General features: G+C 39.4%; 1 protein-coding gene across 2 annotated transcripts in view; it reads right to left on the bottom strand.

The window, feature by feature from the left end:
* Positions 1-12,500, bottom strand: part of LOC147014285 (CLIP-associating protein 1-like) — a 236,650-nt gene that overhangs the window by 120,524 nt on the left and 103,626 nt on the right. For both annotated transcript variants that reach the window (XM_085852150.1, XM_085852149.1), the window contains exons 16-17: positions 12,045-12,122; positions 2,020-2,187 (exon numbers count right to left, since the gene is read on the bottom strand). In XM_085852150.1, coding sequence (XP_085708276.1) covers positions 2,020-2,187; positions 12,045-12,122 — 246 coding nt within the window. The remainder of the gene's footprint in view (positions 1-2,019; positions 2,188-12,044; positions 12,123-12,500) is intronic.

The following is a 12,500-nucleotide window of genomic DNA, read 5'->3' as shown; positions in this document are numbered from 1 at the left end:
GTCATCCTGGGCGAGCGGTCCGTGCTCTGTCATCCTGGGCGAGCGGTCCGTGCTCAGTCATCCTGGGCGAGCGGTCCGTGCTCAGTCATCCTGGGCGAGCGGTTCGTGCTCAGTCATCCTGGGCGAGCGGTTCGTGCTCCGTCATCCTGGGCGAGCGGTTCGTGCTCCGTCATCCTGGGCGAGCGGTTCGTGCTCCGTCATCCTGGGCGAGTGGTTCGTGCTCCGTCATCCTGGGCGAGTGGTTCGTGCTCCGTCATCCTGGGCGAGTGGTTCGTGCTCCGTCATCCTGGGCTAGTGGTTCGTGCTCCATCATCCTGGGCGAGTGGTTCGTGCTCCGTCATCCTGGGCGAGTGGTTCGTGCTCCGTCATCCTGGGCGAGTGGTTCGTGCTCCGTCATCCTGGGCGAGTGGTTCGTGCTCCGTCATCCTGGGCGAGTGGTTCGTGCTCCGTCATCCTGAGCGAGTGGTTCGTGCTCCGTCATCCTGAGCGAGTGGTTCGTGCTCAGTCATCCTGAGCGAGTGGTTCGTGCTCCGTCATCCTGAGCGAGTGGTTCGTGCTCCGTCATCCTGAGCGAGTGGTTCGTGCTCCGTCATCCTGAGCGAGTGGTTCGTGCTCCGTCATCCTGAGCGAGTGGTTCGTGCTCCGTCATCCTGAGCAAGTGGTTCGTGCTCCGTCATCCTGAGCGAGTGGTTCGTGCTCCGTCATCCTGAGCGAGTGGTTCGTGCTCCGTCATCCTGAGCGAGTGGTTCGTGCTCCGTCATCCAGAGCGAGTGGTTCGTGCTCAGTCATCCTGAGCATATTGTTGTGAAATAACACCCGATATCCAAGCCGTTTGCCGTATTAACGAGTTTTCTAAATTACTGAGCAAAATTTTTTTTTCCCACCAGTCACACGCAGCTGTTGATAAAGATCACTGTTTGTAAGCATATCCCTGAAACGTCTTTAAATGCAACATTGTTTTTTGGTGAAAGCTATTCAAGCTTTTTGGATTGTATACAATACGTACTGTAGTCAGTAATCACACCGAGTCCAACCTGCCGATGATGTAAAAATTGCCAATATCAGCCAAACACTGGTGTGTGTGTGTGTGTGTGTGTGTGTGTGTGTGTGTGTGTGTGTGTGTGTGTGTGTGTGTGTGTGTGTGTGTGTGTGTGTGTGTGTGTGTGTGTGTGTGTGTGTGTGTGTGTGTGTGTGTGTGTGTGTGTGTGTGTTCATCAGGCATAACATATTCTCTCTGCTAACTCTCCTATCTCTCTCTCTCTGTCTGTCTCTCTGTCCCATCATTGCTCTACCCCATTCCAATACAGTGCAGCACCCTCCTCCAACACACACACACACACACACACACACACACACACACACACACACACACACATATATATATATATATATATATATATATATATATATATATATATATATATATATATATATATATATATATATATATATATATATATATATATATATATATATATATATATATATATATATATATATATATCTGTGTGTCTCTCTACGCGTCCGGGAGGTGTTTGTCCACAGGCGCTTCCCAACGGTAGTTTGACTCGATGCATCCGAATGTGAGTTCGTCTTCAGATGTGTCCGCGCTGGATATCAGACATTATTTTGTTTCCATCTTCACTGTTATTCTTTGCAGAATCATTTTGATGAGACAGTATGAATCGTAATTAATGCTCCACCACAAGTTTGCCTTCCTTTCCTCTCACCTCACACTTTCTTCCCTTCCCCCGCCCCTCCTCACACCCCTCCCCCCTCTCCCAATCACCTCTTCACTCCGTCCCCCCCCCCGCAACACCTCTCTCTCTCTCTCTCTCTCTCTCTCTCTCTCTCTCTCTCTCTCTCTCTCTCTCTCTCTCTCTCTCTCTCTCTCTCTCTCTCTCTCTCTCTCTCTCTCTCTCTCTCTTCCACCCAGTTTCCCCCCCCCACCCCTTTAGTGTTCCCGTCAGCGAAGCGGCGGGTTATCAATAAAAACTACATTAACACGTGTAGACTCACGATAAACGTTCCAGTGAATTAGAGGCTGAGCGATCAAATGGCGGGAGGGATAACAGGCCGCCAGAATCTTTTTGCTGGGACTGCAGCATTTTTTGATCCTTGAAATCCAATGTCGAAAAAAATGTTTGCGCCGCCACAGGAAAATGAACAGCAAAGCTCCAATAGGCCCTGGTCGTGGTGCAAAACAGGCAAATGTTAGTTACATAATGCAAAAGAAACAGGAACAGACGAGTGGTAAATATACTCACAGATGCTAATTTATGGAAGGCCTGCAAGTCCATTTATTTATTTTCAAGACTCGTATAAAACTAGCAAAATTTGTTTTTCAGATTTAATGTTAATCACCAAGATTAACAGGAAAACGGGATTTTTTGCTCCCCCAGGTAGGTCATGGATGCCGCTTATCGGAATCATTTTGGTAAATGCCTATTAGATTCCGGTTTGGGCGATTCTAAAAGGAATCGATTCCAATTCTTCACCAAAGTCGAATCAATTTATCCTCGTCACAATTCGTTTTGTTGGAATCTGTCTAACTTTTTGAGATATCCTGCACGCAGACCTGAGATATCCTGTTTCAGGAGTGAAAACATAACCTCCATCCATCTTTAGTGGTGGAAGGAATAAAGAGAAATAACTTAAGAGTAAAATTTATGTTCTCAAGTAAATAAAATTAGTGGCATGTTTATATTATATAAATCATGCCAAAGAAGTAAAAGTTACTTCAAATTAATCCAAACCTCCAGGAAAATTGTAATTTTTTTCAATTCGATAAAAGATGAACCTGGTTTAAACCGGCGGTGGAAAGTCAACAGACCGCTCCTCAATTGCTTCCAACCTTTTTTCTGTTAATAAATACGCTGTGATATCTTTGCTCTTAATAAATATGATGATTTTAGAATTTCACAATACCCTATACAGATATAATAGGATAATGCTGTCAGTCGGATCTTGGAAAGAGAAATCCAACACACATGCACACAGTTCATGAGTCCATGTCTGCTCATTTTCTGTACAACTTGAACGTACTAAACACATTAAGACGGACTTGTCTTTGTCTGCTTTGTAAGGAATGCCAGGAGTAGCTTTTGATATAATTTGCTGAACCAACGAATGGATTACTGATCGACGATGTGAGATAAGGCGAAGTGGGAAATGACTCCGGAGACTTGGAACCATTATAGGTGGGTAATCAGCTCTAGAATTTAGGGTTTGATTCCCAGTTCCGATGGAGGGAATCAATTCTAACTGGGTAATTTATTATTTCGCCCAAGCCTAAATTGATTCTATCAATGATAAGGAGCGGCATTTTAAAAAAAACTAAGATCACATATTTATGAATGTGTACAATTCACAACATGTTATGGGAACATAAAAGGTACATAGGCAAAATTTAAGTAAGATTAATTTAAAAAGAAAAAAGCAAAATAGTCTTCTTCTTTGCCAACAGCTCTTTTTCTCACTCCGCAAAGAACTCACTAAATATCTGACGTCATCCACGCATTTGCGTTATTCTTGTAGATTACCTGAAGGGAAGCACCTTGGAAACAACACGGGTTATTCACTTTGCCAAAGATAAGTACATCCTTCATGCCAATTCCTGTCACATTGCAAGGAAGTAAGAGAATAACATGGTCCTTCTGCTTCTTCCCTGCTGAGCTGGAGCGATCCTTGAAAGTCAAAGTAGAGTCAGGAAGTGCTCTGTAATAGACGCCTGTCTCATCTGCATCATAAATGTTCAACACATTTCTGAAATCATTCAGGCCAGGAAGCACTGTCTTAACCAAAATGTCTGCTGCAGGCACATCTGCATCCTGCTTTTCTCCATGGATTTTTTTATAGACTACATTATTTCTCTTTCATAGTGACAGCCATCCATCGGTCGGTCAGTTTCAAATCTTGGTCCCCAAAGCATTATGCAAATTCCAATGTTTTGCCATAACACTTCCTCTGCTGATTGGAGCATTCAGCAATCTAGCCTGTGAAAACTATCTTCGGAGAGTTTCTTACATATCACAATTCTTGCAGCCCCGTTTCTTCTTCAGATTCAAATTTTGATTCTGAACTTCAGAACGATGTAGTCGTTTCAGGTTTACCTCTATCTGCAAAATCATCAATTTTGTCGTAGCTTCACATTGGATGCATGATGGCAGACTTTCCAGCTACACTCAAATCCTTGCATCGTAGCATTTCAAAAAAAAGGCAGGTTCAAAAAAAAAAAAAAAAAAAAAAAAATCGCAAGTTTGGCAGGAGAGTCAGGGCATTGGTCCGAAAAGCAAACAGTGTTAATAACGGCACCTCTTATTTCATTGGTCAATGCCTGCTTAAAGGTCTGTAAATACGGCTTTATTCCTCAGGTAATAAATAAGTTAAGGGAAAACCCAAATAATCATAATAGATTTTCTCGAATTTTGATTCCAAAAACCAAAAATTGTGATTCTAATACGAGCGATTTTTCCATGTAATAATATACAAATTGGTTTGATTTTTTACATATTTTTCAAATCAGCAGACAATTCTATTAACTAGCCATTATATAAAGCAGAATTCACTGTATAATGGATTCCACTGGGAACAAAACCTTTTTTTTATTCTCTGCACTGTTTAACACCTCCATCTCCAAACACAAGAAAAACATATCAACCCCCACAATCAACCCCACATAATAGATCAACTAATTCGAAGAAAATCTGTCGAATAATTAAATAAATAAAAAACAAACCTTTAACACAGAAATCAGGGAAAATAAATTGTTGTGGAAAATGGAAAAACAGCATTGAACTTTGCATTTGACATTGCAAGCCATTTCAGTGGTAAGCAAAAGGATTTTGATCAAATATTATTTAAAACTGAACTGCGAATGACTCCCTCCTTTACACCTGGTTCTGATGGTAAAGCCAAAAATGACAAAAATGAATCAGAGTTCATGGAACACCTTACCCTGTGTTGGTCTTGAGAAACAAGGACATGGACAGCATCTACGAGTGGCAAATTTGATTGGTCATAGTGACGTAAAATGCCGTAATATTTTGTCCAAGTACTGCTCCACTGGAAGGTTATTGAAAATGCCAATGAGGCAATTTGTGTTCCACAGTGTTCAAGTATATAATTCATCTGTGGTTTAACCTGGTTTAGAATTTTAGAATAAAATAACGAATAAGTTTAGAACAATCCGGTAGGTCACATGGCTGCTCACTCGAGATGGAAAGCTGGCCGACGCGACTAGCCAATGTTCATGTACATGCTATCAATCAATTGAGCACAATAAATACGATTATCACAGCCCTCTTAGTTTGCGCACAGAAACCCACCTTGTGAAATTTCAGGCATGTTTCCAAAGAGACTAACAAAGGGCAGCCCTGGTAATTCCATTTATCTATTTGCAAAAGATTTTATTTTTTTATATGATGCTGTAAGACATTCTCCTTGGGCACAAAAAACCAGGTCCCTCAGAGGTATTGATTTTTTTTGTACAGTCCACAATAAGTGTACGATGTACGATAAAGTATTTTAGCTGTTGCTAAGCAATGGAGGTGTGCATAGCAACCATTCATTTTTGTGTACATGCAAGCCACATTGTACACATTTCACCCAAGTTTCATCAAAATCAGACTCTTTCTCTTAGAGATATTCGCAATTAACCGTTTCTGAAATGTTCGACATGTACTCGCCCAAACCTATCTCCTCCTACAAATATTTTTTGTTAGGGCTGCAAATTGGCATGAAGGGAGCAAGACAGATTGCGCATAGAACTCTAAGCTTCGATTTTTTGACCACTTTAAAGGGCCATTCATTGCTAGGGCCTGGGGTCCCACATTCGAAAGCATACAATTCCCAGAGATATTGGTCCAACCTACCAAATTTCATTGGAATCGGTTGAGTGGTTTAGCCCCGAGGCTTGACAAAAGTTTTGCGGACAGACAGACAGATGGAAATGTCCAGAACAAGGGTGCTCTAAGAGCAGCCAATAAAATATAGATTTTGAAGGTTGGAGGAAAAAATAAATTGGAAGTTTAATGCTGTTGACGCAGTGTCGTTTACACCACCATATTTAACATGTTACATAAGTCCTTTGTGCCTGTTTGTGTCCTTTATGATGTCCGTAAAAACTACGTTTCCTGTTTAGAATGATATTCAACTTCAATCGATTGTCAGGCAGGCAGAAAGTGTAAAAATGTTTGTCTCACTCCTCTGCATCTATCTATAATTCCAGCAATATGTGTGTGTGTGTGTGTGTGTGTGTGTGTGTGTGTGTGTGTGTGTGTGTGTGTGTGTGTGTGTGTGTGTGTGTGTGTGTGTGAGACCGCTGTTTCTCAACAACCGCTGGTCCGATCTAATTGAAACTTGGCAGGTATATTGCTGGGGCCCTGAGGATGTGCCTTTTCAAGGTTTGATGTTAATCGGACAAGAGCTCCCCAAGTTATGGCCATTTATTTACCAAACCAATGACAAGACACGTTGTTGCGTGGGCGTGGCCGATGGGGAAGGGAAGCTCAGCCGCGTTCCCCATTACAGGTTACAACGTACGGACTTCCGGAGAGTGATGACTTCGTGTATTCTAATAATTTCTCGATTTCTTATGCGCATTTATAGATAAACACAATGCCGCAAGTTATGATCGTTTTCATACGAGACGGTACATAAATTTTGGTAACATCAGAGTGCTGGTATGCTCCGAACCAGGAAGTAATTTTTTTTCTCTCTTCTCTTCTGCATGTGTTGGTCTGTGGTAAGCTATATAAAAGTAAAAGTTATATAAAAAATAACTTTTTGTTTTTTCTTGCGATGACATTGCGAAAAGGCAAAATACGTTGGCGCAAATTGAATAATTGGCCATTAAAACCTAAATTGCGAATCATCGTAACTGTGATATGTGAACTTCCGCACCACGCACGTACGGGCACGCGAGAGCGAAGAAACGGCCTGTGTGGTTGTTGTTTGTTGCTCGCGGGTTGGAATATTTATTTATTATTACTATTATTAGGGTACCCTGTCATTCTGACAGGGAACCCTATTGTTTTTCTCGTTTATTTCCTTATTTTTTATTATTTATATTTTTCCGCCGGGAATTTTGCGGGTTCTTTCGCTTTAAAAATCATTTTCTCAGGAACGGTAAGTCCGATCGACACGAAATTTTCACCGTAGTATGTATCTTTTTTGATAGCAAACTTAAGTGGTAATTGTGACGTCATACGTCACGTGGTACGGGCGCCATCTTGAAAAAACCGATAAACTTTGGACGTCTTTATCTCTGAAACTTTCGAGGGTAAAAATGTTTTCGCTTTATACATTTGAATGAGCTCCTCAAGGGGAACAGGGGTGATTTTTCATGAGGTCATCGGTCAAAATTAGTGAGGAACAACACTGAATAGGAAAAATCTGAAATTTCTTGAGCCTCATCTGCACAACAATTGATCGTAGAAAAAATATATTATGACGTCATAGGTCACTTGGTTCGGCAGCCATCTTGTTTTGGGATTTTTTTTTTTAATCTTCTTCTCCAGAACGGCCAAACAGATTGAGGCGAAACTTTTATTTACACACACATTCCCCATGAGGTCCTTTATCAAGTTTGTTAATTTCTTATTGATCGGTCATACGGTTTGGTGGCCATCTTGAATTTACCCAAAACCTTCAAACATCTTCTCTAGAACGGCTCGTCAGATCAAGGGGAAACTTCACAAAGCTATTGGCCACGAGTCGGGAATATAAGTTTGTTAATTTCTAATTGATAGGTCACATGGTTTGACAGCCATGTTGGATTCATGAAAAATATTAAATAATGTTTTCTCTGGAATCACATAACGTATCGAAGCGAAAATTTGCAACTATCATCCTCCATGATGTCTGCATTCATAGTAAAAATTATGACGTCACAAGTCACATGGTTTGGCGGCCATCTGGGATAGAAAAACTGACCTTATCCGATTTATACGAAACTTCACACACTTGTTAGGGTCCCCAATGGGAAGCTGAATATAAATTTATGATGTAATAGGTCACATGGTTCGGCAGCCATCTTGGATTGAAAATGAATAGATTTTAAAAATCTTCTTCTCCAGAACGGCAAGACAGATCGAGACGAAACTTTACACATATATTCCCCATGTGGTGCTTTCTCAAGTTTGTTAATTTCTTCTTGATCGGTCACATGGTTTGGAGGCCATCTTGAATTTACCCTAAAACCCTCAAACATCTTCTCCAGAACGGCTGATCTGATCAAGGCGAAACTTCACACACGTATTGCACATGAGTAGGGAATACAAATTTGTTAATTGAAAATTGATAGGTCACATCGTTTGGCAGCCAAGTTGGATTTAAGAAAAATATTAAATAATGTTTTCTCTGGAACCGCTTAACCTATCGAAGCGAAAATTTGCAACTGTCATCCCCCATGATGTCTGCATACATGATAGAAATTATGACGTCACAAGTCACATCGTTGGGCGGCCATCTTGGATAGAAAAACGAACCTTTTCCGATTAACACGAAACTTCACAGACATGTTCCACGACACAGTTGAAAGCAGAATCTAAACTTTTTTGTCATCTCATGTTGTATCAAGGGCCAAGGTCTGGGTAGTGCACACGAGTAGTGAATATAACTTTGTTAATTTCTAATTGATAGGTCACATCGTTTGACAGCCATGTTGGATTTAAGGAAAATATTAAATAATGTTTTCTCTGGAACTGCTTAACCTATCGAAGCGAAAATTTGCAAATGCCATCTTCCATCAATTCTGCACATATGGTAAAAATTATTACATCACAAGTCACATGGCTTGGCGGCCATGTTGGATTTAAAAAATATATTAAATAATGTTTTCTCTGGAACGGCTTAACCTATCGAAGCGATAATTTGCATCAGTCATCCCCCATGATGTCTGCATACATGGTATAAATTATGACATCACAAGTCACATAGTTTGGTGGCCATCTTGGATAGAAAAACGAACCTTTTCCGATTAACACGAAACTTCAGACATGTTCCACGACACAGTTGAAAGCAGAATATAATTTTTTTTTGTCATCTCATGTTGTATCAAGGGCCAAGGTCTGGGTAGTGCACACGAGTGGTGAATATAACTGTTAATTTCTAATTGATAGGTCACATGGTTTGGTGGCCATGTTGGATCCAAGAATTATATTAAATGTTTTCTCTGGAACCACATAACCTATCGAAGCGAAACTTGGCCAATATAATCTACCCCATTGCCTGCATGCACGTTAAAAATTATGATGTGACATGTCACATGGTTTGGCGGCCATCTTGGATAGAATAACGCACTTTGTCCGATAAAGACGAAACTTCACAAACGTGTTCCACCACACGATTGGAAGCAGAATTTAAATTTATGATGTCATAGATCACATGGTTCATCTGCCATCTTGGATTGAAAATTAATAAATTTTAAAAATCTTTTTCTCCAGAACAGCCAGACAGATTGAGGCAAAAATTCACACAAACTTTCTGCAAGACATCCTTTCACAAGTTTGTTTATTTCTAATTGATAGGTCACATGGTTTGGCAGCCATGTTGGACTCAAGAATTATATTAAATAATGTTTTCTCTGGAACCACATAACCTATCGAAGCAAGACTTGGATACTACAATCTAGCCCCATGCCTGCACATATGTTAACAAGGACAAATTTGTCTAAGAGCCGTGTCCTAAAGGTTTTATCTTCACCAGAAGAAGAAGAACAAGAACTTAAGAAGAAGAAGAAAAAAAAAACAACTTCCGATATTTCATCACATGCCTTGACGGAGACAATAGCGAGACCAGTCATGGACGAGCGTCGTTCATGACAAGAAAATAGTGTATTTACAAAATTACAATACATTAAATGGAATAATCTTTAAATAGTAACGTGAACTTTTCTAAACTTTAAAGCAAATGTCCAAATATATTTAAAAGTTCATGATAGACGCTCTCAAAAGGCACCCTCAATGCGAGGATGTGTACAAGTGTTTAGTATTTAAGGAGATACGGATCCTGTATATGAAATAGTCGAGTCCTCAAGGATCTGTCTTCAACAGAAGAAGAAGAACAACAACAACGCCGAGCTCTCTTAATTTTAATTTAGAAGAGTAAATAATGAAGAAGAAGGTTAATAAAATGAGGAAGAAGAGTAATAAAATGAAGAAGAGTAATAAAATGAAGAAGAGTAATAAAATGGAGAAGAAGAGTAATAAAATGAGGAAAAAGAGTAAAAAATGAAGAAGAGAAAAAAATGAAGAAGAGAAAAAATTAAGAGTAGAAAATGAAGAAGAAGAGTAAAAAATAATGAAGAAGAGTAAAAAATAATGAAGAAGAAGAGTAAAACATGAAGAAGAAGAAGAAGAAGAAGAAGAAGAGGAGTAAAAAATGAAGAAGAAGAAGAGTAAAAATGAAGAAGAAGAGTAAAAATGAAGAAGAAGAAGAGTAAAAAATGAAGAAGAAGAAGAAGTAGAAGAATGAAGAAGAAGAAGAATGAAAATCAAGAAGAAGAGGAGTAAAAATTGAAGAGAAATAATGAAGAAGAAGAAGAAGAAGAGTAAATAATGAAGAAGAGAAAAAATGAAGAGAAAAATGAAGAAGAGTAAATAATGAAGAAGAAGAGTAAAAAATAAAGGAGAAGAGTAAAAAAATGAAGGAGAAGAGTAAATAATGAAGAAGAAGAAGAAGAGTAAAAATGAAGAAGAAGAGTAAAAATTGAAGAAGAGAAAAAATGAACAAGAGTAAATCATGAACAAGAGTAAAAAATGAAGAAGAGTAAATAATGAAGAAGAAGAGTAAATAATGAAGAAGAAGAGTAAATAATCAAGAAGAAGAGTAAAAATTAAGAAGAAGAGTAAAACAATGAAGAATAAGAGTAAAAAAATGAAGAAGAAGAGTAAATAATGAAGTGCTAAAATAAGACATGCTAAAAATGACGTCGTCACATTATGTGGCGGCCATCTTGGATAGAAAAACCCACCTTTTCCGATTAACACTAAACTTGACAGACGTGTTCCAACACACGGTTTGAAGCAAAATATAAATTTGTGATTTCATTGGTCAGATGGTTCGTCAGCCCTCTTGGATTGAAAATTTATAATTTTTTTTAATCTTCTTCTCCAGAACAGCCGGACAGATCGAGGCAAAAATTCACGCACACTTTCCCCAAGACATACTTTCACAAGTTTGTTAATTTCTAATCGATAGGTCACACGGTTTGGCGGCCACGTCGAATTTACCCTAAAACCCTCAAACATCTTCTTCTCCAGAACGGCCAGTCAGATCGAGGGGAAACTTCACATACATATCGCACCCGAGTGGTGAATATGTTTGTTAATTTCTAATCGATAGGTCACACGGTTCGGCAGCCACGTCGGATTCAAGAACAACATTAAATATCATTTTCTCCGGAACCACTCATCCTATCGTCGTGAAACTTTGCGACCGTCGTTTAAGTCTCACGTCGTATCGAAGGCGTCGTGTACGGGTACCCGGTCATCACTGCCAGCAGTTCTATTTTTTTTTTTTTTTTTTTTAACGGACACGTACTCATATGTACAATTGGGCCAAGTTCAAAGCCAAAGTAGTCTAAAACTACAAGTTCGTTTTCCAAATTATTGTTCAAAATATAACATTCAATTGAAATTGTAAGTTGGTCCTTGATCATAAACCGGCATTTGCAGACAGACAGACAGACAGACAGACAGATTGATAGATAGACATAAATCAATTGTTTAATCCTGCCTGCTTTATGCTTTGCGCGTCATCACGGTAATTAAGGATTAAAGATCATTCTTGCTATTCATGCTATATTCATTTACTTTTGGTCGAATCAGTCTTATAAAATAAACTTTGAATTCATTTTCAAATCAGGTGACAACTACTGTATCTGGCAACAACATTGTTAATGATGCAACCTCCTTGCTGACAATTCACACAACGTGTCTGCCTCGCTTAACTGATGATGTCATAATCACCGAAAGCCGCAGCATCATTTTACACTCACTGTAAATACATGTCAAGAAGGGGAGAAGGAAAAGAAAACTCACTTTCTTGCTTCAACCTTCGTTTCTGAGTCAGCATCATTAATACCCTTCTTTATGGTCTCCAAGAGCACTGCAACATGGCTGAACAGACAGGCAACATCTTACTCACAACCATGATCGACCTGACCTCCATTTATCTGACAAATACATCCAAGGAATTAAGGATACGACGACACAATGCAACTGCTTATTCTTCCACAGTCTAAATGAAAAGGCACAGGTGGTGTAAAAAATAAATATTGTATACAATCAGGCACAAATACTTCATCTATCCTATATCACTTTTTCACTGTTTAAAAAAAATAAAAATAATAACAGGCCATGAAATCAAGGCCCATCAAACAAAGAGTCTTTCCAGTTACAAATTTCTTGGTCAGAGTCTGACAGCTCAGGCAATTTTCAGGTTGGATTGGCCAGCAAAATGAAAGGCTCAGTCTGGATGAATTTGGGCAATAGCAG

Source organism: Eptatretus burgeri, chromosome 13 (assembly GCF_056783735.1).
Source record: "Eptatretus burgeri isolate ZD-2024b chromosome 13, Ebu_testis_v1, whole genome shotgun sequence".
Lineage (NCBI taxonomy): Eukaryota > Metazoa > Chordata > Myxini > Myxiniformes > Myxinidae > Eptatretus > Eptatretus burgeri.
Note: the sequence above shows the minus strand (reverse complement) of the source record. Positions and strands in the feature narration are given on the sequence as shown.